General features: G+C 46.1%; 1 protein-coding gene across 1 annotated transcript in view; it reads right to left on the reverse strand.

Moving 5' to 3' along the window:
- PDZD2 (PDZ domain containing 2) overlaps window positions 1-26608 on the reverse strand; it is a 311312-nt gene that overhangs the window by 214563 nt on the left and 70141 nt on the right. The window contains exon 3 of the mRNA XM_074952415.1: window positions 2482-3350. Within this exon, the coding sequence (XP_074808516.1) occupies window positions 2482-2960 (479 nt within the window). The 5' untranslated portion in view covers window positions 2961-3350. The remainder of the gene's footprint in view (window positions 1-2481; window positions 3351-26608) is intronic.

A 26608-nucleotide genomic window follows, 5' to 3' on the forward strand; every position in this document is an offset into this window, starting at 1 on the left:
TTGTTTAACATCTTCATCAATGATCTGAATGATGGGATGGATTGCACCCTCAGCACCTAGACAAATTGGAGGATTGGGCCAAAAGAAATCTGATGAGGTTCAGCAAAGACAAGTGAAGAGTCCTGCACTTAGGATGGAAGAATCCCATGCACTGCTACAGGCTGGAGACTGACCGGCTAAGCAGCAATTCTGCAGTAAAGGACCTAGGGATTACAGTGAACAAGGAGCTGGAGAGGAGTCAACCGTGTGCCCTTCTTACCAAGAATACTAATGACATATTGGGCTGCATTAGTAGGAGCATTGCCCACGGACTGAGGGAAGTGATTATTCCCCTCTATTCGGCACTGGTGAGGCCACATCTGGAGTAGTGTATCCAGTTTTGGGCCCCCCACTATAGAAAGGATGTGGACAAATTGGAGAGAGTCTAACGGAGGGCAACAAAAATGATGAGGGGGCTGAGGCACGACTTATGAGGAGAAGCTGAGGGAACTGGGCTTGTTTAGTCTGCAGAAGAGAAGAGTGAGGGGGGAGTTGATAGCAGCCTTCAACTGCCTGATGGGGGGTTCCAAAGAGGATGGAGCTCGGCTGTTCTCAGTGGTGGCAGATGACAGAACAAGGAGCAATGGTCTCAAGTTGCAGTGCGGGAGTTCTAGGTTGGATATGAGGAAACAGTATTTCACTAGGAGGGTGATGAAGCACTGGATTGGGTTACCTTGGGGGGTGGGATCTCCATCCTTAGAGGTTTTTAAGGCCCGGCTTGACAAAGCCCTGGCTGGGATGATTTAGTTGGGGTTGGTCCTGGTCCTGCTTTGAGCAGGGGGTTGGACTAGATGAGGTCTCTTCCAATCCTGATCTTCTGTGGTTCTATGATCACTACCCCTGGGGGGAAGAGCACCCATGGAAAAAAATTAGTGGATGCTTAGCCCCCTCCAGCAGCCAGCTACCCCCTCCCGCACAGTGCCTCTCATCCACTGGCAGCCCTGCCAATCAACTCCTCCCCCCCCCAATGTTTCCCACCTGCCGTGATCAGCTGTTCTGAGGCATGCAGGAGGCACTAGGGGAGAGGGGAAAGAGTAAGGATGAGGCATGCTGGGGGGAGGGGGCGGAAGGGGAGTGGGGGGGCTTGGGAGAAGGGGTCAGGTGGGGGCGGGGCCTGGGGCAGAGCGGAGCGGGGGGTTGAGCACCCCTGGGGCCTGGAGGAAGCCAGCGCCTGTGCATCTAGTCACTCGGACTATCAGGGCTGGAATCACCACATTTGAATGGAAAACCCTACTGAGACAATGGACGCCTCAAAGACCAAACATCAAACCCTAGAGCAAGTTACTTCTTGCTTGTTTGCAAAAAAAACATACTTTTGATAGCATGGTGGAAACAATGCATTTTCCAACCAGTGCTAACTGATATTTTCCTCCCCAATGGAGTATTGGAAAATTTCTGTGAAAGTTTTTACTCTCTCCAAGCAGCTCCAGCGACATTACTAATAACAATCCTATTCATTTCCCCCACATTTGGGATTTTACTTACTGAGCCAGAACCTCTGCTGGTATAAACTGACATCTTCACTGAGGTAAATGAAGCTATGCTGGTGCACACAATCTGAGGATCTGGCCACTTTTGTTGTACAGGTGACTTGTCTGACACCGTGCATCACATTCTAAACCATTGCTGGAGGTCAGCCCTTTTCCTAGAGGGAGGAGATTTTGTGCCCTCTAAAACACTACTGCACTTGTACTTCCCCATCTTAAACCAGTGAATGAACCCCACCACTCACCCCTACCACAAGAAACAGGAAGCATAAGATATTCTGCTGCCTTGGGAAGACCTTCTACCACCTCTAGCACAGAGGTCCCCAAACTGTGGGGCACACCCCCTGCAGGGGGGCACAGAGGAATGTTGGGAGGGGGCTGGGCCAGCCCCCATGAGGGGCAGGGAGGGAGAGCCATCCAGCTCCGCCCAGCTCTGCTCTGGCCCCGCCCCCAGCCGCAGCCCTGGCTCCCAGCCCCATCCCCAGCCACTTGTGCATCCCTGCACCAGGCTGCAGGCCCAACTACTGGTCCCCACCATGGCTTGGCTGCAGCTCCGCCTCCAGCTTCAGCTCTTGGCCACGGCTCTGTTCCCAGCTGGGTGGGAGGCGGCGGGGGAATGGAGCTGCACCGAGCCATGGGCCCGGCTGCCAGCCCCCACTGCAGCCTGGCTGTGGCTCTGCTCCCGCTCCCGCTCCCGCTCCCGGTCCAAGACCCATCCGCAGCTGTGGCCCCAGCCTCAATCCCCTTATCCCTGTCTCCATCCCTTCCCCCGAGCCATGGCCCTACTCCCAGCCCCAGCTTGGGGTGGGGGTGGGGGTGGATAGAGATAAGGGGGAACACGACCCTGAAAAGTTTGGGGACCACAGCTCTAGCAGATCAGTATTAAAGACAACCCATTGTGTTACGCAGCAATCCCGATGCACTGCAGATCTGCAGTAACCGCTTTGCCCCTTACCTTGCCCCACTGACATCCACGCCGACCATTAATTGTCCGTTCAGGGAAAGAATCTCATCTCTCAGTCGCACTTTCCCACATTTCCCTGCCGGGCTATTTTTCTTTAAGTCCGTTATCCAGATACAGCCAACATCAAGCACTGGGCCTTTGTGCCCTTTCCTCTTTTTCCCTCCTCTCCGTTTCTCTCCATAGTCTCCAAAAGCAGGGATGTTCCCAAAGCTTAAGCCAAGAGCCTCATTTTTGCCCATCTCCTTAGCAAGGTAGAGCGTGCAGATTTCCATGTCTACAGTGCTGGGACCACTAGGCTGCAATTTGCTGTCATCCACGGAAAAATTTAGCTGTATGTACTCTCTCAGCTTCTGAATGGCAGACTGACACAGCCTCTGCTCTGGCCCTTCCACTTCCTCCCTCAGGCTGTTTTGCAGCCACTGATACAGGAGGGGGAGGAAAAGCATAGCGTTCTCTTGAGTGATGGGCATTATGGGCACCCAAGGATCCCATCATGTGAAGGATGGCTTCCTGGGTTCACTATGCAGGGCTTCACTGATCCTCCTTTCAGAATCACGGTATCCGTCAGCGTCACCCCCAGCCATGTTCAGAGAGAGAGAGAGAGCACACATGGGGAGCCACCACTCAGGTCCAGCGCTGTTGAACTGTTCAGTCTGGCAAAGAATAACAGGACGCTTTTATGAAAACACTGAAACAATTGCTGTGGACGGCTCAGCAAGAGGAGGAAGGAAGTGTCAGTGAATTCTTGTTGGGCTACTTTTACAGCTGGCCAGCTACAAATTACACTGGAATCCAATGAGAATTCATTCCACAAGGAATGTTGTCAGTTCATCACCACAGCCACTCAACACCTGCTTGGCCTGCAAGATAAAAACAGAAGCATTATGATCCTGGTCATCGTTCCAGCTAAAATGCTGCTCAGCTGCTCTGCTCATTAGACACAAAAGAAAATTTTCCTAACGTGTGTTTCATAGTCTATTTTGTTCTCCTTTTAATTTTTAGTTATCAGGTTATGCCATTCTGTTGGCTTAGAGCGCAGGGTGTACAGTTCTCTCCCCAATCACCGTTTTTATTATTCTCTTGTCTACCACTTGGGGGCATCACCTATCCTTCTCAGGAAGAGAATAAAAGGTCATCCAAACAACCTGACCTGCCAATAGAGATCAAGGCCCTATAAACAACAGTATACTCCGTGTCGGGAACAAAAGGCTAATACAGCAACTCAGAGGCAGTGGTAAAAGCACCTGGAGAATGGTTCATAGCCACTGCAAACAAACAGCTTCCATAAATTTCAACAGGAGCTGTTCAAAGTCAGGACTGGAGAACCAGACCCTTAGATTCTATCCCCAATTCAACCTGAGATGGCGAGGAACGTTAGGGATGTTACTTATGAACCTCTTTGTGCCTCAGTTTATCTGTCTGTAAAATAGGTACAACGTAATACTTATTTACCCACTTCCCAGGGCTATCGTAAGACACAATAAATGGGCACAAGTGATGCCTATAATCCTGTGGATCCCCAAGTTATAGGTGCAAAACACTCTCATCATATACAACTTCCTCCACCAAGCTTTTAAAGTAGTGTTCAATGCCTCTCAGACGCCAGTGTAAAGTGCGTGACTATAGTGACCACCACTCATAAAGCTGACATACAATGGTGTGACAGCATGGCCTGCCTTATGAGCAGGAGTGACTAGTGGTCAGCCCAGCCCACCATCCGGCATGGCCCTTTAAGGATTTTCAAAGGCCCAATAAACAAGAACCTAAAGAAGGATAGGGATAGAGAGATAAGCAGTGGTTGGGAGAAAGGCCCTGTTTCTTTAAAGGCCTGGCACCAGGAACCTGGCAGAGTGAGTGGGGCAAGACTCCTCTTTCCCCCAGTCAGGGGATACACTGGGAGGAAGGGGCCAGCGTAAAGGCTTCCTTCTCCCTTCCAGGGTGGGCAGACACTGAGAGAAGGCTGGCCTGCTAGACCTTCCAGTTTGGAAGGCTAATTACTAAGGGTGTTCAGCTGAAGGGAGCTGGAAAAAGCTTTGCAGCTATTACAAGACAAGAGCCCTGAGATACAAACTCCAGCCCAGAGAGAGGGCTGAGAGGGGGGACTTCTGCTTGAAGGAGACACATATCAACTAAAGGTAAGTGACAGAGGGCTGCTTGCAGTATAGCCCAGCTGCTGCAGAGGAGGCCTGGGAGTGGTCTTTGAGAAATCACCTTCATAGCTGGCTAAGGAGACGCTGTGAGGAACCACAGATCCAGGCAGGGATAGCAGAGTCCAGAGACCTGGTGAAGATGTTGACAAGTGGGATGAAGTTAGAAGCAGCTCAGGAACGTGGCGGAGGGATCAAAGAAACATGCTTTATCCACCCAAAACTCGATCCCTGGGCTGGAACCTAGAGGAGAGTGTGAGCCTGGTTTCCCCTCCCTAGTTCCCAGCCAGACCAAGAGAGGGGTGCACAGGAATTAAAAGAATAACAAAGGCCACGAATGAAAAGTTACAGATAGATAAACATTGGGAGACCAGCTCGAAGGCCATTAGATTTTGAGTTTACTGTTTTGGGACTTTTTCGTATACTGTGGAAGGAGAATGGACTGAATAGTGACCTGACTGGAGAACTAGGCCACAGGAAACAACATATCACTGTGCACCAGAACGGCTAAAGGGGGCACTACACTGAAAAACCCTGCAACATCACACCTGGATATGTGGAGGTGCCTTGGAGGTGAGATTTCAGGACTAATTGATCATACAACTTTCAATAACTATAGACAAGGCTCAGATTTATTTTAGGTTATGCAGAAGGTTAAACTCATGGTTCCTCTGGCCTGAATCTATGAATTTCTAAATTTTGTTCCCATTTGGTTAGAGCTGACAGTGTTCCCAGGGGAGCAGGCACCAGCTGTTAATTTGGGCCACCCTCCTGCAAACAGTTCAGCAGAATGGGGAATCTATTAGGTTCTGCACGGGCATAGGAGTCCACCCACATGGAGCGCATTCTAGGTTTGGGGCCATGGATTGCACCAAGCAAATCAAATGAGAGTACTGTATAATTAGCGATGTGATTATTTAAAACACACACACGCACACACACAAACACACTTTTTTCCCTTTGACCTGGGAAAAAAGACTATGGCAACCATCAATAGGAAATAGGCTTCTGAATGAAACAAGCAGCACCACTGTACAGAACTAAAACAGCTCCATACCCAACAAAGTCAGTGTCTGATGTATCAATTGAACACATCCAGCCTGGTGAGAACAGCAGTTACAACAGCCCAATATACACACTAGTAAAAAAAGGTGACAAACTGGGTGGCAGATTTCTTTTTGGAAAAAGAAAGATCTCACTGAGAAAAATAGCAAACTGAGCATTGAGCCAAAATGGAGTTTTACTCTGGACTTTGGGACCTCTTTGTGAACTTTTTTATTCATCATCACCCTGTGTTTGCTTTTGTGTGCAATGCGTTCCCCAAACAGCTATTTTTACTCTCTCATGTACAAGACTTGTGTACAGAATGCTGTGGCTTTTTTTTTTTCCTAGCGCTGGTACTAGTCTTCCCTCACAGAGCTGGCACAGCTGGGAAATGGGGAGCATAAAACAGGATGATGGCACTCCCCCGCCACTGTGTTAAGATTCTGGTTGAGTCACTGAGAATGCTTCCGGGGGCATTTGCTGCATGCCCACTTGTTCTGGCCTGTGGTTTAAACCCACGACCTGGCTCTAACTAACCACATTGATAGGGATTTTTGTTGTATTTTTTTAAAAAAAGCACAAAGTGAATTAGCTAAACTTCACAAGTTGCACTATCAGTGTCCCCCTGCCCCCCCGTGCATGGGCACTGGGGAAAAGCCACCAAACTTCATACACTGTACACAGCATGGTATAAATTAGAGTCTCATTTTAACAGACAGGTTAAATGGTGCTGCTACCTGGTATTAAACTGTGTGAGATTAGAAGGCTGCATATTACTCTAGCATACAGCCCCAAACACCCCTCCCTGAGGGAGACCTACAGCTGTACATCCAGCAAACCCACACAGATTAGTAATGGACAGAGCCTCTTCCTTTTCTCCAAAAATGAAATTAATGAGTCAAATACTCTCAGAGTTTGGCTGGAAGCATTTCCATCACCACCATCCCGGGTGGTTCCACGTGGGGATTTAATCCTAATTGGTTCCACAGATGGTGGCTGTTGTAAGGGAGACATGGATATCAGTGTGTTTGCAGGCAAGGTCACGTCCCCTTCTCGGCCAGCACTGCTCACAATTTGTATACCATGGTCCTCTAAGAACCTCCTCTCCCCACGCAACAGAGGCTTTGAGCCCTTTGTGCTGCTCCCGCTGCCACTCCCTGGGCTGGTTTTCTGCCTGGAGATTTTCATGACAAGGTTTACTGCAAAAGCATAGACCTAAGAGTGAATCTAGCCCACAGGCCCTGCAGCCACTGAGAGCCTGGTCTCCGCCAGGTTCCACCTACAACTCTCACATTAAATTTTCCCCCAAAGACTGAGTCGACAGTGACACCCACACACAATGGGGAGGTCTCACGAAGGGCATGTCTACACTTGGAGCTGGGGGTGTGATTCCTAGCTTGCATCGAGCAGCATGCTAAAAATAGCACAGCCGCAGTAGCATGGGCAGCAACAAGTGGCAGCATGGGCTGAGGGGTCGAGTACAAACCCGCCTGGACCCTGCGGGTACGTACTCCGTACCGCGAGCCTGTGTTGCCTCTCACGACTGCCCATCCTACACGACTCTTTTTAGTGCACTAGCTCTGGGTGAGTATGTCTAGGTGATGTGGGACTCACACCCCTAGCGCTAAGTATAGACACACCCTAACATGAAGATGTTTTTCCCTTCTGATAAAAGCTTCAGTTAAGGAGGGATTTAACTGGGTAGAGAGAACACACCTGTTTCTGTGGGTCTCCAGTCTTTTTTGCTCCAGAGGCTAATATGAGTAAATGGCACATGTCGGGGTGACTAGTTTTTTCAGTTGGATCTCTCAGACTAGCTGAGTGGTGGGAAGAATGGGCTCCAGAAGTGGGTGTATATGAGAGGAGAATAATACAACAATATTTCTTTAGATGACCCGAGGCTTAGACTTTATCACAAGAACCCCATTGCGTATTTGGATATCCTGATTCCATACATACTTCTGTTTCTTTTTCTGACAAATTGAGTTTTTCCTTCCGTGGGTGCCCTTTTCAAAAAGAACTATGGAAGGAGCTCTCGAGCCCCACTTCCTTATGTGTGGAAAGAGAAATAATAAAGGTCATAAAAATGTCCCACTACTGGTTTTTAAAAGTTGATTTATGCGCGTGACCCCAGCAGATACAATGGTTAGGGTTAATATTCCTGCCATATCAAAGCCCAGCCCCAAACACCGGGAAAATGTACATATGGTTATATCCTTTTCACTCCTCCAGTGGGATCAGATTAGAATTGTGTTAGGTTATATCTTTTCAGCTATTTGTGATTTCCCCCGAATATGAAAATAAAAATAAATGTCTTTCCGCTCTTCAGCCTTTGGGAGGCTAGTGAAACAAGCCCATTACCAGTCAGACATTCATTCATTGTTTTTTTTTTCCCCATTCAAATTGAGTTTTCATTCAATAGTGCCTAGTGGTCAGCCCAGCCCACCATCCGGCATGGCCCTTTAAGGATTTTCAAAGGCCCAGTAAACATTCTTTTAATTCCTGGTGGCATCTAACAGCAACCACATGACACTGAGAACAAAATAAATCTTAATCTCAGAAATAGAGTCTAGCTGTCAGAGTTAATGGACATCTTACTCCTGCAGGAATTCAGCATAGGAGTAATTCATAGGATGGGGCTGTCACCACAGGAAAGGTCCTATTGGAGTCATCAGCAAATCTCAGGTTAAGTTTCAGCATGAGTAATAAATTTGGATCAGGGAGGAAATTAATTGACACTAAAAGCTTCTGATTAACCACAAAAATTAGAGATAGAAGAGATCTATTAAAGTCATCTAGGTCCCAATTCAATGAAACAGATGTGAAACTTTCCACTGAAGCTAGATCAAGTGCCTAATCCAGCCCAGTGCAGACGCATTCCCTACAATGCATTCTCCAGGGCTTATACCTGCCATACTTTTCTTATGTTGACTAAGAATCAAAAGAAGTCAGATCTGTTCAAGCATCCAACCTTCCTTAATCAGCTACAGTAATTGACAGGATTCTATAACATCCGCCTAAGCAGGCTCGGAGGACCCAAACTTGTAACTGTTCAAACAGAGGTGCATAGAATATGCCCAATTCTGCGGGAACATTTGAGAATGGGTCAAATGTCCTTTTGGAGTTTTCATGGAAAATACACCAGGCCAAGCACAAAGCAGCACCTGCATTTCTGTCCATCTTAGAGACTTATGTATTTATCCTCAACACCCCTGCAAGGTAGGAACATACTATTATCCGCATTTTTCAGTTTTGGAATCACATAGGCAGTCTGCGGTTGAGCAGGGCAGTGAACCCATGTCTTGTAAATTCCAGCCTAGCACCCTAAGCACTGGATTATCCTTCTTCTTATACATAGCACTAAGGCTTTGTCTACACTAGGATTTTAGCTTTCTCAGGGGTATAGACACAGTTAACGCTGAACCAGGGTAATTTCAAAACTGGGGAAAGCTGCACCAGTTCCAATCATTAATAATAGAGCTGTCACGTTTTCCAAAAACCTAATGGCACCTTTTTCTAATCACTTAATTTTGTAACAGAAGAACTTGCTCCGAAATCCTGTCCATTATGATCTTTCTGCAGGATGGAAGAGCTGTATTGATAGAAACTGACCTTTTCTCCCCATGTGGAGCATGGTATCTGCAATTCTAAACTTGCTCAAAGGCCTATATGTCTATTACCTCCCTGGGCCTAGTAACCTTTTTTTCTTTTTTAAATGCACTGCATGTAACGGATAATGGAGTGCTGGTTTGAGACAGCAACACTGTGAACTTTAAAGGTTTAGTACTCAGAACAAGATTCTGACATCTCTTACACTGGTGTACATCTGGAGTAACATGACTTCACTTCATTGACTTAGCCCAGAGTTCCTGTACATAGGTATAACCATGATTAGAATCTGGTCCTAGGTGTGCAGTTTCCTAGAGAGTATCCCCAAAGTTTTAAAATATCATTGCATCACTATGTGGGTAATTGCCAGTGTCTGTGTGCATGTAATATTTCACATATAGTGCCAAGCTTTTATTTTCAGAGGGAATCTAAAGTTAGAATCTTAAGTCTATATTTAGACACTTAAATAAGTGACCTCATTTTCAAGACTGCAAAGCACCAACAGCTCTCGCTGGTCAACTAGTCACCTATAAAAAATGTAATAAAGAGTTATCTATATCTCCTCAGTATCTGCAATGCTGTATTTCACATTTTCAAGCCATTACCAAAGTATTTCTGAAGTAAGTGTGCTATGTTGCTATGGGTTTGTCTACACTGCAGCTGGGAACATGCTTTCCACAGCGGGTAGACATACAGGCACTAGCTCTGCTCAAGCCAGTGTGCTAAAAATAGCCACATAGCCGGAGGTAGCATGGGCAGCAGCTCAAACTGGCTGCCCGAGTATGTCCCCAGGGGTCCAGGCAGGTTTGTATTCAAGCAGCTAGCCCAGGCTGCTGCCCCACTACACTGCTATTTCTAGTGCACTAGCTCAAGCAGAGCTAGCACATCTGTTTGCCTGTGTCGGGAAGCACACAGCCAGCTGCAATGTAGACATGCCCTAATCCCCTATAGGAATTCGCTGTTTACAGTAGTCCTTCCTCAAAGGGACATTTAAAAAAAATTTATAAATATTATAAAACATGTCTGCAAGTGCTTTTAAATGTTTCCACTTTTCACAAAGCCTTCCTGTGGGAAAGACCTTGGACAATAGTTATTCATAAAACAAGAAAAGCCAATGCATGTAACCTGTGAAATTGGATCCATATTGGTTCAGAAGGTAAGGAAACCAGAATTACAGACCAAAGCATATGACGTTGTAATGCTTACATTCTAAGCTTAAAGGAGCAAATGCACTTAAATTTGTAAAATGCATTTATGATACATACCAAGAAAAGGAAAACGTGCAGATTCAGCACTGCAAATTGAATATACTTGGAAACCTGTCTGATGTAATTTTACAGTGTTATTGGAAGTGTCACAAAGAAAAACAAGCTGCATTCTATGATCACTAACCTCTGCAATCATTAAGCCTAAGAAAATTATTGCCAGATGTAACAAGATGAACTTCCACATAAATATTTCCAAAATCTATTAAACTAATCACCTCCAATCTCATCTGATCATCACATAGCTAAAAGTAATTTATTAGCAATCTACTGCAAGTGTTCAAATGCAACTGTACCAAGCAGGAATTTTGAAAGACAATATTGTAAAGTAGATTTTATGTTAGTCTATAATCTCATCTCTATCATCTCTTACTTATTAGTCAGTTTATCTCTGATCTATTTTTCCTTTAAGTTCAAGTTGCATTTCCCTCTTAATTTGAGGATTTTCATGCTTTAAATTGTATCTTTACTTTAGTTTCCACTGAAATTTCTTGAGGACAAGCCCGCGTTACAGCTATATGCAAATTTTATGCCACACAGTAGGACCACACTCATTCTTACTGATGTCTGGGGAAGGTGTTGGAGACGACTCCGCTATGTGAAACAGGGCCTGGTGCCACAAGTGGCCCCACACAGATAGCTCCCCCTTCCGGCGCAGTTGACTGCAACGGGACTCTATATGGGTACAAATATCCACTAGTTTGGAGCCAGTTGCACAATTTGGACCTCAGTAAGCATGTGAATAAAGACAATAGATCAGCTCCTCAGCTGGTGTAAATCATTATAGCTACACTGAAGTCAATGGCACTATGAAGATTTACAGCAGCTGAGAATCATTGCCTCATAAAAATGTATTTTGCTATTTAGTTCTAGTCGTATCCTCCTATACATTGTAGTGGTAAACTCAGAATTTATTTCGTCTGATCTCTTGGGTAACATTGCCCATAGAACCTCATCAGTAATGCCTGCATCAAGCCCTGTAGCGCGTGGTTGAACTAGACAGAGTACCTCACTTAAAAATATATGTGCTGCAGTAAATTTTATAAACGTAATGAAAGGCTTAGCAATGCACAGCTTCGCTACAGTTCTGTGCTACTGAACCTTGGAAGGGCAGCATGGAAAAAACATCTTTTTGAGGCAGCAGTTTACAAAGGGTGCCGTTTAATGAGATTCTGCTGCATTTCTGCTTGTTACAGTGGTCTGAACAAGACCTTTCCCGCCTTTCCTTCCCATGTAGAGGTGTATATTTCAGTGGGGTGGGAGTTAACACAATTAATGTAAGTGCCTGAATAAGCGCTGTTGAGAGTTCACAGCACAATGATAAAAAGACTCAAGAAACAGAGAAGGTTTTAATTCTGTATTTGCTTGCAGCTAAATAAAATGCCAACTCCATTACGAGCGTGCTGTAGAAATACACAACACTTCTTGGAAACAAAATACCAAACTGTACTGCAGAATTGTCTTCAAGTGTCTCAAAAATTAACACCCCCCCCCCTTTCTATTTGTTATGACTAAATTAATTTTTGTTGTTGTTCAAACATCTGTACAACCGAAGGCTCATCAGGAAAGCATGTGTGATAACAGAACATTCCTTGCTTGACCCTTCTAGTGAATCCAGGGCAATGTACACTCCTATTTCCTGCTTTTTGAGGTTGGGAAACTTTATGGTTTCTTCTGGAGTTTGAAAAAATAAAGGATGGTTCTCACATTCCAGCAATAGCTGGGTGGGGTATAATGTCATGGCCTTCAGTCCAGTGCCTCTAAAACAGCTTTTTCTGGCTGGTGCAACATCTGTATGTGGCTTTAATAAAATAGCAGTGTAGGAGCTGAGTTTAGTTTATTGAAATGTTAGCTTACTCTTCCTTCTAGCAACATTTAATAGTTTATTCCAGAATTGCAGGGATCCACAGGTGACAACTACAGTACCTGGTATTACTGCAGCTTTGGGATTCTTACCTATTGGACATCTGCTTGTGAGAGTGAAGACTTTATAAACACAATGTTCCCTAAAACTTGCCCAAAACTTTTGGCAAAATCTCTGGACCCTGTTCTTCAGGAACTCCTCTTATCATCAGTCATGTTGGTCAGCTACATGTTATTTCACTGACAACCTTTTTATCGTCTGAGGCCATAGTTTCTACTACAGATTACCAGACAATCCTTATTACTGTCATAGTAGCTTCTAGGATTCTTTTAAAATATTTGTGAATCAAACCCCAAATCTTTGGAAGAGGGTTGTTGCTTTTTTTAAAAGGTCTATTAATCCTAACTCAGTACTCCTGCCATTCATGCTGCACACACAAAGGAGGGAATCCCATCTTCCTCAGCATCCCTCAGCTAAGGCCAGAGGAAGAGTCTTGAAAGTGAAGTCTGGCCTTTGGGCATTTTAAATATTCAGGACCCTGACTTGTGGTCTTATTGGAATGCATATAACTCTGTTCCCGGTATGGGATTACAGACATGCTATGTGAACTTCCCTATTTTAGAATCTATATATGTGTATAGGATAGTATATGATATTTCAAATGTGTAATGTAGGTCCTGTCTATGGGACACTGGAAGAAAATATGAAAGAGGCAGCAAGTTTTGTCCCCACTCTGAGCCTTTTACAAGAGTTTTAAAAGAACTGGCCGGGGAGCTCACTGGACAATTAATGTTGATTTTCAATAAGTCTTAGAGCACTGGGGAAGTTCCAGAAGATTGGAAGAAAGCCAATAATGTGCCAATTTTTTAATACAGTAAACAAGATGACCTGGTTAATTATAGGTCTGTAAGCCTCACATCGGTCCCAGGCAAGATAATGGAGTGACTGATATGGGACTCGATTAATAAAGAATTAAAGGAAGTTAATGTAATTATGGAAAATAGATCCTGTCAAACTAACTTGATGTCTTCTTTGGATAAGATTACAAGTTTGGTTGATAAGGTAATAGTGTTGACATACTAGATTTCTGTAAAGTGTTTGACTTGGTACCGCAAGACATTTTGATTAAAAAAACTAGAACAGTATAAAATTAACATGGCACACATCAAATGCATTAAAATCTGGCGAATGGTTAGATCTCAAAATGTAACTGTAAATGGAGAATCGTTGAGTGGGTATAATTTCCAGGTGGGTATAATTCCACAGGAATCAGTTCTAAGCCCTATGTTAATTTAACATTTTTATCAATTACCTGGAAGAAAACATAAAATCATTAATGATAAAGTTTACAGATGACACAAAAATTGGGAGAGTGGTAAATAATGACAAGGACAGGTCACTGATTCAGAGCGATCTGAATCGCTTGTAACACTGAGCACAAGCAAAAAATGTGAGTTTTAATACAGCTAAATGTAAATGTATACATCTGGGAACAAAGACTGTAGGTCATACTTACAGGATGGGGGACTCTACCCTGGGAAGTAGTGACTATTGAAAAAGTTTCAGTGGTTGTGGTGGATAATCAGCTCAACATGACCTCCCAATGGGACCCTGTGGCCAAAAGGGCTAATGCGATCCTTGGATGTGTAAAAAGGAATCTCAAGTAGAAGTAGAGAAGTTATTTTATCTCTGTATTTGGCACTGGTACAACTGGTGCTGGAATACTGTGTCCAGTTCTGGTGCCCACAATTCACAAAGGATGTTGATAAACTAGACAGGGTCCAGAGAAGAGCCAGGGAAATGACTAAAGGATTAGAAAACGTGCCTTATAGCAATAAGCTAAATAGATTGAGCTCCTTGAGCCTAACTCTGAGAGAGTTTAGGGCTGACTTGCTTACAGCGTATATGTGTGAAAGGTCTCAGTAAAAAAAAAAAAAAAAAAAAAAACCTATGTAAAAATCTGAAATTCTATTAACAATTATGAAGCTAGAGGTCAAGTCTAAAACACCTACTTTAGCGGTTTAAAGCTATAAAAAGGGGGGAAAGGGAAGAACTAGCAACATATAAATATAAAACACTTTTTAAAAAAATCATAATTTTAATTTTTAAAAAAATTATTTTATCCAACCTGCTGTGTAGAGAGCCTTTCTTCAGCAGATTTCTGCACTTCTTTTAGACTGCCTTAAATGCCAAGGCAATCCAAATCTGACCTGCAGTTAGACTGTATCAGTTTGCAATTTGCTGTGTTTTTCTCTCAGCCAAATAGTACAATAAACTTCTGAATTCCAACAGCTCTGCTTTCATTAGCAGTCTTACAATAATCAGTGGACAGCTCTGAATAATGAATCAGAAGCCGTGGACCTTAAATTGTGCATGGGGCTAGTAACCCCATCACATAAAACAAAAATGACTACAGAAACGAGCACCAGGACCCATATGGGCATGTAGCAGGCTCGAATAAGTGATCATCTTCATGTGAAGAATATGACAAGTATTGGTCAAACCTGTAAGGAAGTCCATGTCCTGAGAAGTCCCTTGTTCAATGCAAGATCAGTAATGAAAATCAGATTTTGGAAATGTGAGAAAAACGTCTGAAACTATTAAAACTTTAAATAATTGAAGAAGTGGACAGATACCATCTTGTGATGTCCTTGGAATCAGTGAGTGCAAGAGGAACAGGTTTGAACAAGGTACAATTTTTGAGAAACAAATAAGATGATTATTACTCCGGGAATTTGGATGACAGACAAAGCTGGCATAGCAATACTAATGTCAAATGACACAGAACAGGCATTGACTGAACGGAAATCAGTCAGTGAAAGAATTACTAGAGCTCACTTTCAAACCAGATTTTTTAAACCAACAGTCATACAATGCTATGCACGAACCACCAATGATGGTCACACCACCTTAGATGTCAAGCAATGAATATCAAAAGCAACAAACAACTTTCATGAAGTTGAAAAGTTTTGGGAAAGTATCATGATCGGCAGTGATACAAAAATATGTTCTTAACACCGGTATCATGTCTATCCTCCTCTGTGGAGCAGAGACATGGAAATCCATAAGAGCAATTTATAAGAAGTTCAACTCATTCCAAAGTAAATGCCTGAAGAACATTTTCAGAGTTCACTGGAAAGAGTTTATTACAACATCAGAAATCCTAAGTAGAGCAAACCAATAAAAAGCACGACATATGGCAAGATGACGACTATGGACATATTTAGGACATGCTTTAAGGATGCCACCAACACAATATACACATCGAGAAATAATACTGATACCATCTGGAAGGAGAAAAAGAGGGCAACATAGAGAAATATTACACAGAATAGAGAGAGAACCTAAATTCATCAACGTGACACTTGAAAGCCTGAACAGACCAGCACAAGACCAAAACAAATGGCAGAAACTGGTGGATGTTCTATGCACCTGGATGTGGGAGGATAAAGAAGAAAGAATAATCAGTGCATTAAAGAATAAGGAGTGGTTAGGTAGTGGAATGTGCCTTCAAGGAAATATTCAACACCTTACAGTAACTGGATGCCAAATCCATTCCACTGCATCATGGCAGTTTGAGTTCATTATTCCTAAAACACTTCTGCATCCGATGAAGTGAGCTGTAGCTCACGAAAGCTTATGCTCAAATACATTTGTTAGTCTCTGCGGTGCCACAGGTCCTCCTTTTCTTTTTGCGGATACAGACTAACACGGCTGCTACTCTGAAACCTTCTAATAGAGAGGTGTCTAAACTAGCCTTGGACATCCAGTCTGGCACTGCCATAGTCTTCAGTGACAGATTCTTCTTCTAACTGTTCTTAAAGTTTTTCCTAAATATTCCCTAATGCAGCTCAGTCTCATTATTTCTGATGAATCAGAATAGCTGATCCCTGTCGTCTTTATAATATTGCTCGTGTATTCTCTACACACCCTTTCAGGCTCATTTTCTCTAGAATGAGCATACCTAGCTCCCTTAACCTTTCCTCAGATGTCTTGTTTTCCAAACCTTTTCATCAGAATGGCTGTTCTTCAGTGAACTCTCCCAAATCAGTCTACAGCTTTTCTGGAGGTGTAGTGTCCATCACTGAACACAGGACTCCAACACAGGCGAATTCTGTCCATCTTTGGTGGGGGGGGGGGGGGGGGGGAACGACACCTATCACCAATGTATCTTGGTACTGGCATGAAAAGTATAACCTGTGCCAGACGGCCCAGAATAAATATCCCACTTGTTTTGGCTGGAATGATGAACACACACCAAACAATCAATATTGCAATTCACAAATAAGCAAGTCATCTAGGGCTGGACGGCTGAGGGGCAGATGAAAGGCTATTATTACACAATAACTCCCAGGAGGTGAACAATGACACAGCACTTGGCAGAGCCAGGTTTTTCAGAGAATATTTTTGCAGGTAGCTGCATTTTCAGTTCCACTGCAGTGCTTTGTACAAACATCTCTCCCGGTCTGCTTTACAAACTACTTACAACGGTTACCGAATCAGCCATTGTAACACAAAATATTATCAAATTTATACACAGGCTTCTTAAAATTTAAAAACCTGTTCTGTATGGTAGGAGGGAGCTCACACCTAACTAAACTGTTTGGCACTGAAATCAAATGAGAGTCCTATGGGCTCTGGAATAGTCTCTGAAGATCCCTCACACACTCCCATCTCTGATTCAGCATACCCTCCTCTCACTCCCTAATTAGCCCCACATCACCATCACCATCCTTGTTTATGAGGGAAATAATGGTTAGAATTTCTTATTACTAGGGCCCTATGTAAATTTCACAAAGGGTATGAAACAGTGAGATTCATTCCATCCTTCAAATTAACTACGTTTGTTGGTGAAATTCTTTCTGTGCAGACTCTGTGAAATTCAATACTTCGTCATTTATGCTGCTGTGAATTTTCTTTAAAAAAAAAAAAAAAAAAAAGATTTGCACAGGGACCTATTTATAGGACACCTTCACCACTGCTTCTCAAGTCAGCAGGAGCAGCCCTCAGGATTTTTTCCTGAGGCCAGAGCTACACTAGCAACCTACGTTGGTATAACTATGTCACACACCCCTAAGCAACGCAGTTATACCGACTTAACCCCTGGCATAGACAGCGCTATGTCAGTGGGCTTCTCCCATCAATATACCTACTGCCTCTGGAGGAGGTGGAGTACCTACACTGATAGAAGCTGCTCTCCCGTCAGCGTAGGGAGTGTCTTCACTAAGCATAACAGTGCTGGAAGTGTAGACAAGCCCTAAGCCACAAGGGATGGTAGTCTACACACAACATATAGCAAAGCTATTGGTGACCAGAAGGAGCTGGAAAAGGCTTGGAAGCCAGATCCTGCCATATGGAAGGCCATGGATTCATGGGGCTCCCTGGTAGCATCTTGGGTTGGCCACTCCTCCTCCTGGATATGCTGTGCTGCCTGCCCTGCATCCAAAAGGGGAAGACACAGTGAAATATCAGACACTCGGGAACCACAGATCTGTCCTCCCATTCTGTCTTATGAGGCCTGAGGTGGAGAATCTGGCCCACCGGGGAACAGCCCTGGTGGTTTAGCCAGGTACTGCTCTCCTGCATGGCAGCGCAGAGCAGTACCAGTGAGGCTGCCCACCGAAGAGTAGTTACTTACTGTAACTGGAGGTTCTTCCAGACGTGTGTAGTCCCTACTTGGATTCCAGACATAGGTGCGCATGTGTGCCATGCACCGGAGCCAAAACTATTTTATAGTAGTGTCTGTTGATCCGCATGTGCGTCATCCGTGTGTCTGTGTCTAGGGCTATAAACGGCTGTGCGGGTCAATGCTGCTCCAGTATCCCTCTTACCGTGAGCAATAGAGTCCGCAGCAGAGGGAATGGAGGGTGGGGATTGGAATCCAAATCCCATCTTCGAATGATGGTTCCTATATGGTTCCAGACATGGGTGAGTGGTGAGCAGTGCTCAGCGTGAAGGTGGGTGTGTAGACTCAGGAGAAATCATAGTCTGTAGAACGGTTCAGCCAACAGCCGCATCCGTCGCCACTGCCAGGACAATGGCGTAGTGAGCAGTAAAAGTGGGAACGGAGGTCCATGTGGCTGCCTTGCAAATGTCCTGCCAAGATAGGTTTGCGAAGTAGGCCAACATAGCTCCAGGGGGAGGAGGAACATGGGAGAGAGTGCAGCATTCTGCATTGCAACAGGAGATCCATTTAGAGATGCACTGCGAGGAAAGGGCCTGCCCCTGCAACGTTCCGCAATGGTGACGATGCACCTGAGCAAAGCATGGAAGGCATGGGTGCATTGGAGGTAAAAGGCCAGTGCCCAGCGGACATCGAGACAATGCAGTGTTTTTGCTCTGGGGAGCTGTGCGGTTTGGGTTAGACGATCGTAAGGTGGATGCTTTGGTTGAGGTGAAACAGGGAGACCACCTTGGGGAGAAACTTAAGGTGCAGGCACAGGGAGATTTTGTGTTTGTGAAAGATGGTGGTAGGGGTCAATCATCATAGCCACCAGCTCGCTAGTGCGCCTCACTGAGGTGATGGCCACCAAGAAGATCACCTTCATGGAGAGATGGGTGAGGGAGCAGGTCACAAGGAGTTCAAAGGGTGGTTTAGTGAGGGCAGAGAGGATGATATTTAGGTCCCAAGAGGGGGTAGGTTTCCACACCAGCAGGAAGGCATTGAGCAAGACTCTAAGGAAGCGAATGGTGTTTGGGTGAGGGAAGATGGAGGAACCATCCACAGGGGGGAGGAAGGTACTGAGCACGACCAGATGGATCCATATGGAGGAGCGAGCAAGGCCCAACATCTTAAGTTGGAGGAGGTAGTCCATGAGAATGGGAATGGAGATGGAGATGGACTCCAGTGGGTAATGGTGGCAGTGTGCCAGGCGGTGAAGCAGTGAAACGCTTCCATTTCGCTTGATAGCAGGCTCTGGTAGATGGCCTCCTGCTGTGTGTGAGGACGTCGTGCACCAGGATGGAGCACACTCTGTCTACATGCGAGCCCCATCCAAATACCAAGCCGTAAGGTGGAGCGGGCCCAGGTTGGGGTGTCACAGGCATCCCTGCGTCTGAGTGAGGAGATCCGGGTGGGTGGGAAATCAGATTGGAGGACAAGCAGAGAGATGGTGGTGTTCAATGAACCAATATTGGCAAGGCCAAAAGGGCGCTATCAGGATGACCATCACTCAATCCCGTCGCACCTTGCGCAGGACATGTGGGAGCAGGGAGATGGGTGGAAAGGTGTAGTGGACTTTGGTAGTCCAGGGCAGGAGAAGGGCATTGACCCATGAGCCCACCCCGAGGGACCCGCTGGAGCAGAAGAGGGGGAGTTTTCAGTGGTCACGAGCATGGTCCCAGCACAGCGTGCCCCACTGGCAAAAGACAGAGTAACGAGTGGGATCATGGAGCTCCCAGTTGTGATTCACATAGAAGGACCTGCTGAGCGTGTACATCAGGGAGTTGCTGGTGCCCAGAAGATACATGGTGTGCAGCGTGACCCACTGTTTAATGCACCAGTTCCAGAGGTGGACAGCCTCCACACAGAGGGAGGGAAACCTGGTGCCATATTGCTTGTTGATATACACAACGGCTGTCATGTTGTCGGATCGCAGCTGAACATGCTGTGATCTCGTGAGGGGGACAGGCAAGATGGGCAACTTGGGAGTTCCAGGATGTTGATGCGCATCCTCACCTCTCTCTGCATCCAGAGGCCCTGAACCCTGTGACCATCAAGATGGGCAACCCACCCAGTGAGGTAGGCATCTGTGAGGAGAGAAGTGTGGAGAGTGTGAGGGGTGAACAGGGCACCAGCCAAGACTTTGGACGGATTGCTCCACTATGTAAAGGAAGCCAGGACAAAGCAGAGGAGCAGGACTGGCTTGTCCAGATAGTCCATCTAAGGTCTGTAGATCAACCAGAGTCATAGTTGAAGGCAGCACATATGGAGGTGGGCATGGGGCATTACAGTCAAGGCAAGAAAAGCATTGGCAGATACACGTGTGTGAATTGCGGCATAGCTGCACAATGAGAAAGGTGAGGAAAGCACAGCACGTAGTCGAGTCCAGGTGTGCCCCAATAGAGGTGATCTCTTGGGTAGGGATGAGGACTGACATTTCTTTGCTGCTACAGATACCCAGGCTGGCAAGGAGATGGTGAAGGATTTGGATAGTGGAAAGGAGTCAAGCAACCACCATCACAACGAGGAGGCAATTGTCCAGGTAGGGAAACACAGAGTGGCCGAGGCATCGCATGTGGGCTGTGACAATGGTGAAAACTTTTGCGAACACACAGGAAGCTTTGGCAATACTGAAGAGGAGGACACAGAGCTGATAATGGGAATAACCAACAGTAAAAGGGAGAAATTTCCGATGAGCCAGGCGGATGTCGATGTGGAAATAGGCATCTTTCATATCTAATCATGAACAAGAAGCCCTGGGGGATGGATGGAATAACAAGTGGGAGCATGACTATCCAGAATCAGAATTTGCATATGAACCTGTTGAGCAACAGGAGGTCCAGAATGGGGCAGCAGCCACCCACCGCCTTTTTTTTTTTAAATAAAGAAAATAAGGGGACTAGAATAGAACCCTCAGCCCTACTAATAGCGGAGGATGTGCTCTTTGGCGCCCTTCCAGAAGAGGGCATCTACCTCCTCTCAGAGAAGATTGCAGTGGTAGAGATCTCCACAGCTACCCTGGGATAGGCAATGAGGGGGGAAAACTAGAGGAACTCCATCAAGTACCCCTGGTGAATGATGTCCAGCACCCAACTCTTAGTGGTGATCTTGCCCCAGTTGTGGGCGAACAGGGCAAGAGGCCCACAAAGATGACCGGGGCACCATGGGAGGGGATTTGTGGGTCTCGATAGAAGAGTCAAAACAGCAGTTTGGATTGCAGAAGTGGTAGCAGTTGGGTAACAGGGTCATTGAATGTGTGGACATTGGTGAGACGGCTCCCGTGGGTGTTGAAAATAGGGCTGGTAGGTGGTGTGGGGGTGGAGACGAAAGGACAGATGTTTGCTGCCTGCAGGGCAGGGCAGGGGGGTAGATACTGAGCGATTGCAGAATGGTGTGGGAATCCTTGAGGGAGTGGAGGGATTAATCCACCTTGTTGCTAAAGAGTTTTTGATTGTCAAAGGGAAGGTCCTTGAGAGTGGCCTGGACCTCCTTAGGAAATCCAGAGGACTGGAGCCAGAAGTCTTGGTGGAGTACAATGCGAGTCACTAGGGGGCGGGATGTAGTGTCAGCAGTATCAACCATGGCCTGGAGGGTCACCTTGGTGACCAGTTTGCCCTCATCCACGATGGTGTTGTTGTTGAGCGTGTTCGGTTGCCGCATGCACCATGAGGGAGTTGTGGGGGGGGGAGAAACAGGAAGCCCATACCCTGAGATGGGACAAAGTATTGCCACTCAGCACACTTTGGAGTAGGGGCACAGGAGGCCAGCGTGTGCCAGACTGACTGTGATGGTTGTAGGACAGCTGCATGGATAGGGAGGGCAGTTGGAGAATATCCAGGAACTGGTTTTGCAGGTCCTGGACTTCTTCCACCATGAGGTCAAGAGCCCTCGCCACATGCTGAAGTAGGTCATGGTACTGTCTATGGTTGTCCAGAGGGGAGAGGGAAGGTGGAATTAATGGCTCATCCAGGGACAAAGAGGCTCTGGTGGGGATCGGAAGGACCGGTGGTGCCAGTTGCACAATGACTATTTCTTCTGGTTCGTCATACCCAGAGGGTGGCGCAGTGTAGGCAGGGGACAGCTAGTAAGATGGCAGCAGTGGTACCCCACGGTTCTGGTAGGGGTCCCAGGGAGGCCAGGTAGAGCCAAGCATATGGATCACCTGGCATTGGCAGGTCCCAGGGCTAACAAAACCACAGCTCAGCGGAAGGGTCGTACGTGGGTGGATAGGGTGGGTGTTGCCTGGGATCCGGACTGTGAAAGCGTGCAGGTGAGGAAGAGGGTTCTGGCTCAGAAAACTAGTCAGACTCTGAGGATGAGTTCAGTAGAGGTGGAGCCGACGGTGGTGTGTGGGTGGAAGAGGTGCACTATTCTGGGAGGAGTAGGAGAAGTTCATCTGCTGGAAAGGGAAGCAGCTAAGGATTGGGGGTGGGGAGTGAAGTGCAGTGGGGAACCGGTGTACAGGAGCATCAGCTTGGCTGTGGGCATCCGCGGTACCAGGCATCCTGGCGCAGAGGGAACCGGGCGTGGCAGTCCAGAAGGGCCCAGTGGTGTCAACGGTGCTGGCGGTGAAGATGGTGACAGACCAGTAACCGCAGGTGAAGGCGGTACCTGTGGCTTGTAGTGGTGTTTCACCTTATGCTCCATCTGGGGCTTCTTGGGAGCTGGAGCAGCCAGGTCAACGCGCAACTTCTCACCTGGCCTGACTCAGGGAGGCAACGCTGCATTTAGGACCAGTCCCTGTCAGGGAGCCATCCTTTAACCTATGTTCGTGCTTCTGATGCCCCTGGTGATGCTTTGGCGGCTGCAGCAGTACAGAGAGTTCCAGTACTCGGGAGGAAGACGGAAGGGCGTTCACCGGTGGTGACAGGTGCTATTCTGGCAGAATCACCAGTACCAGATCTCACTGTGCACATGGGTGTATTATAGCCTCCTCCATCAGAAACTTGTGGACATGAAATTCTCTAGCTTCCTGAGTCCGAGGCGGGAACAAGCACCAGATGGGACAGCAGGCGACCACTGGTGCTCATTACGCACAAAAAAGGAGCACGGGCACAAAGTTTTTGAAGAGGGCTTGCTCTGAGCATAATCCCCAGAAAGGGCGGGGGGTAATCTCCCCACTGAGGGAAGAAGTCCAGCAAGGGAGGCTAACAAACCAAGAACTTTACAAAGGCTACTATATACAACTCTGGCCAAGTGGCATCAACCTGCACACCTCTTATAGTCTTGGACGCAGACATGCGGACGACACACGTGCGGGTTAACAGACCCTACTACAAAACAGTTCCAGCTTCGGCACATGGCACACATGCACACCCGCGTCTGGAATCCATATAGGGACCATCACTCAAAGAAGAATGCTAGGTTATCTACCACCTTCAAGGGTCCAGATCACTCCCCGCTCCCTTTCTCCTGCCCCGCAGGGATCTGAGTAATCCTTCAGCACAGAATTGAGCCCCTGGAGTTCACAGTGATACTACCAAAAAAGCAGATGTCAGTTATGTTACTTCAGACTCACAGAGGGCTTGTCTACACTGGCACTTTACAGCGCTGCAAATTTCTCGCTCTGGGGTGTGAAAAAACACCCCTGAGCACTGCAAGTTTCAGTGCTGTAAAGTGCCAGTGTAGACAGTGCTGTAGCTGGTAGCTGCGCCTCTCGTGGAAGTGGTTTTTTTAGAGTGCTGGGAGAGAGCGCTGCGCTGAGACTACACAAGCCATGCTTTAACATTACCAGTGAAGACGGGAGGAGGGGAGCAAATACACTAGAGCTCTGCAAACTGTAGAAGGAGCTGGTCTCTCCAAGTGTGAAAGCTCTTGAGGACTTGGAAGCAAGCAATGAGAGTTCAGCAGCTAGGAAAGCCAGAACATGAGTCAAAGATATTCTTTCCATCAAGTGCCAGGCGGTGTTCATGCAACCTTCAATGCTTTGGGAGTCCCATGTTCTCTCTCTCTCGGCAGTTACTATATGACAAGTAAACATGGACCCGATTAAAAGCCTCAGCTCTGTCCAAACAGTTGTGAACATGTTATGACTGTACGGGGGGGGGGGGGGGAGGAGATGGCATTTCTAAAGCCTAACAGAAGAATTGAAAGGACATCAGTGACATACTGTGGAATTGAATCAATTGTACTGAGGGGGAAAGTGGGTGGCGGCTTCTATTACATCACATCTAATCATGGGTGACTGGACTGAGAATCAGCCTATTTCTTCGCTAGATTGTTCAGTCCCTTTCAGAGTTTCCCATACACATAATACATATTATAAAGTGGCTTCAGGAAATATGGAAAAACTTACTGGAGAAATGAAAGCACCAGAGAAAGAACAGTGCAGTGGTTAGGGAGCTAGCCTGCAACTTTGGAGATCTAGATCCAATTCCATGTTCTGCCACAACCTTCTGGTCTGACCCTGGGCAAGTCACTTAGCCTTAGTTGCCTATATGTAAAATAGAGATTATACCACTCACAGGAGCGTTGCGGGGATAAATACACTAAAATATTGTGAGGCAAATACTATGGTAATGGAGGCCACATAAGTATGATGGAGACGGGACACACTGCAAGAAATGATCCTGCAATGATATGGGGAAGGGCAAGATCCCACTAGGTCTTTTCTCATCTACAATTCTACTAAAATACGTAAGACTCATTTCTGGTTATTGACATGGACATTTCTGTTCCAGCTGATGACACTACAATTAGATGCATTATATCGGGTATTACATTGCTTTAAATGTTAGAGACAGCTGGAGTTACCCACCCCTTCCCCACAAAGTACTGAGAACGTGCATTCTCTGCTCATCTGTTTGCCATTAGACAGAGAAACATGTTTTGATTTCCAGCTTCAGGCTTTTTATAATTATTTTGCTCCCAATGACTGGAAAACTCAGATAACATACACCAAGTTTCTTCCATGCGGTTCTTGGGGGGGGGGGGGCGGGGGTTATGCATCGTATGGCAGGTACCCTGCATTTCTGGCATTTTCTTTTTCAAAATCTCCTCAAGGGAGGATCACATCAGCTGCTTTCTCAGGGGTACTGTGGAGAGCAGATGTAGCAGACCAAAAATGAGGCAGTAATGATCAGTGTGGGTCTGCTGCCCCTGTTGTGTGGTGGGAGATGTGCCTATGGTGAAGTGCAAGAGAGTGGCTGATGGGTCTGCCTCTCTCCCCCCTGCATCATCCACAATGAAAAACACCAAGCCTCTCCAACTAGAGACAGGATTGCCAGGCTGCCACCATACACAGGGCTCTGTGGGAGGAGCTAAGAGAGAAAAGGTGGGAACCCAGAAGACAGAGACTAGAAGAAACAAACATGTAAATAAGACAGACAAAATTCAAGAGACAGGAAGAGAGAGACACCCAACTTGGATGTGTGGAGTCAGAGGACAGCTTATTTTGGAGGCATGGAGAGAAGTGACAATGCTAGACTAAGCTCTCATCCCTAAAATGGTCAAGTCAGCTATTGGGATAATATGCTGAACAAGACCCCAAAACACAAATTAAATCAGAGTTCTTCTCCTACTGGCTTGAATGAGGCAGCTTCCTTTTATCTCACCTGGCACAGCTTCTCCCTCCAACCATGAGGGTCCTAGTTTGGATCTTGGCTGTGGCAAAGTTCACCACAGACTCACAAAGTTCAGGCCACAGAGGGGAAAATTCACAACCAGTTAAGTCCATTCTATTGTCTGAATATCAGTCGGAAAACAACAGTCTCTTAACCCTGCTGCTCTGAGCTTCGTTTGTAAGGCACATTGCAAGGTTTTATAGGCAACGTTATAGCAATTTACAGATTAATAGTTTGGTAACTTTGGTCTCCATGTTCTTTGTTCAGAAATCTTGAAACATTTCATTTGGGATTGGTTTGATGGTCATCTGTGTCCTCCAGAGCTGGTTTGGGAGTTGTAGTTCAGGTACCTCATACCTCCATTCTCCTCTATGGGACAGGATGATTGGGTTTAACCTCCATAACCTGCGAGGCTAGTGAAGGCACCCAATTAGTCCTGCTTTGCCCCTGGGGAGGTGAGTAGCTACAGCAGAACCTCAGAGTTAAGAAATGACTGATCAACCACACACCTCATTTGGAACCGGAAGTACACAATCAGGCAGCAGCAGAGACCCAAAAAAAAAAGCAAATGCAGTACAATACTGTGTTAAATGTAAATTACTAAAAAAATAAAGGGAAAGTAAAAAAAAAAAAAAAAAGATTTGACAAGGTAAGGAAACTGTTTCTGTGCTTGTTTCATTTAAATTAAGATGGTTAAAAGCAGCATTTTGCTCCTGCATAGTTTCAAAGCTGTATGAAGTCAATATTTGGTGTAAACTTTCGAAAGATCAGCTGTAACGTTTTGTTTAGAGTTACGAACAACCTCCAGTCCTGGGGTGTTAGTAACTCTGAGATTCTACTGTAATTGGCTCCTGGCCAGATGAGGTGGAGCTAATCCATAACAATTAGACTGAAGAAGCTCAGCTGAGTGGGGAGATGACCGAGGAGACAGGTCTCTCTGGCTGAGAGAAGCTCAGGGTTAGGGC

This window comes from Natator depressus, chromosome 5, assembly GCF_965152275.1.
Source record: "Natator depressus isolate rNatDep1 chromosome 5, rNatDep2.hap1, whole genome shotgun sequence".
NCBI classification, from domain to species: Eukaryota; Metazoa; Chordata; order Testudines; family Cheloniidae; genus Natator; species Natator depressus.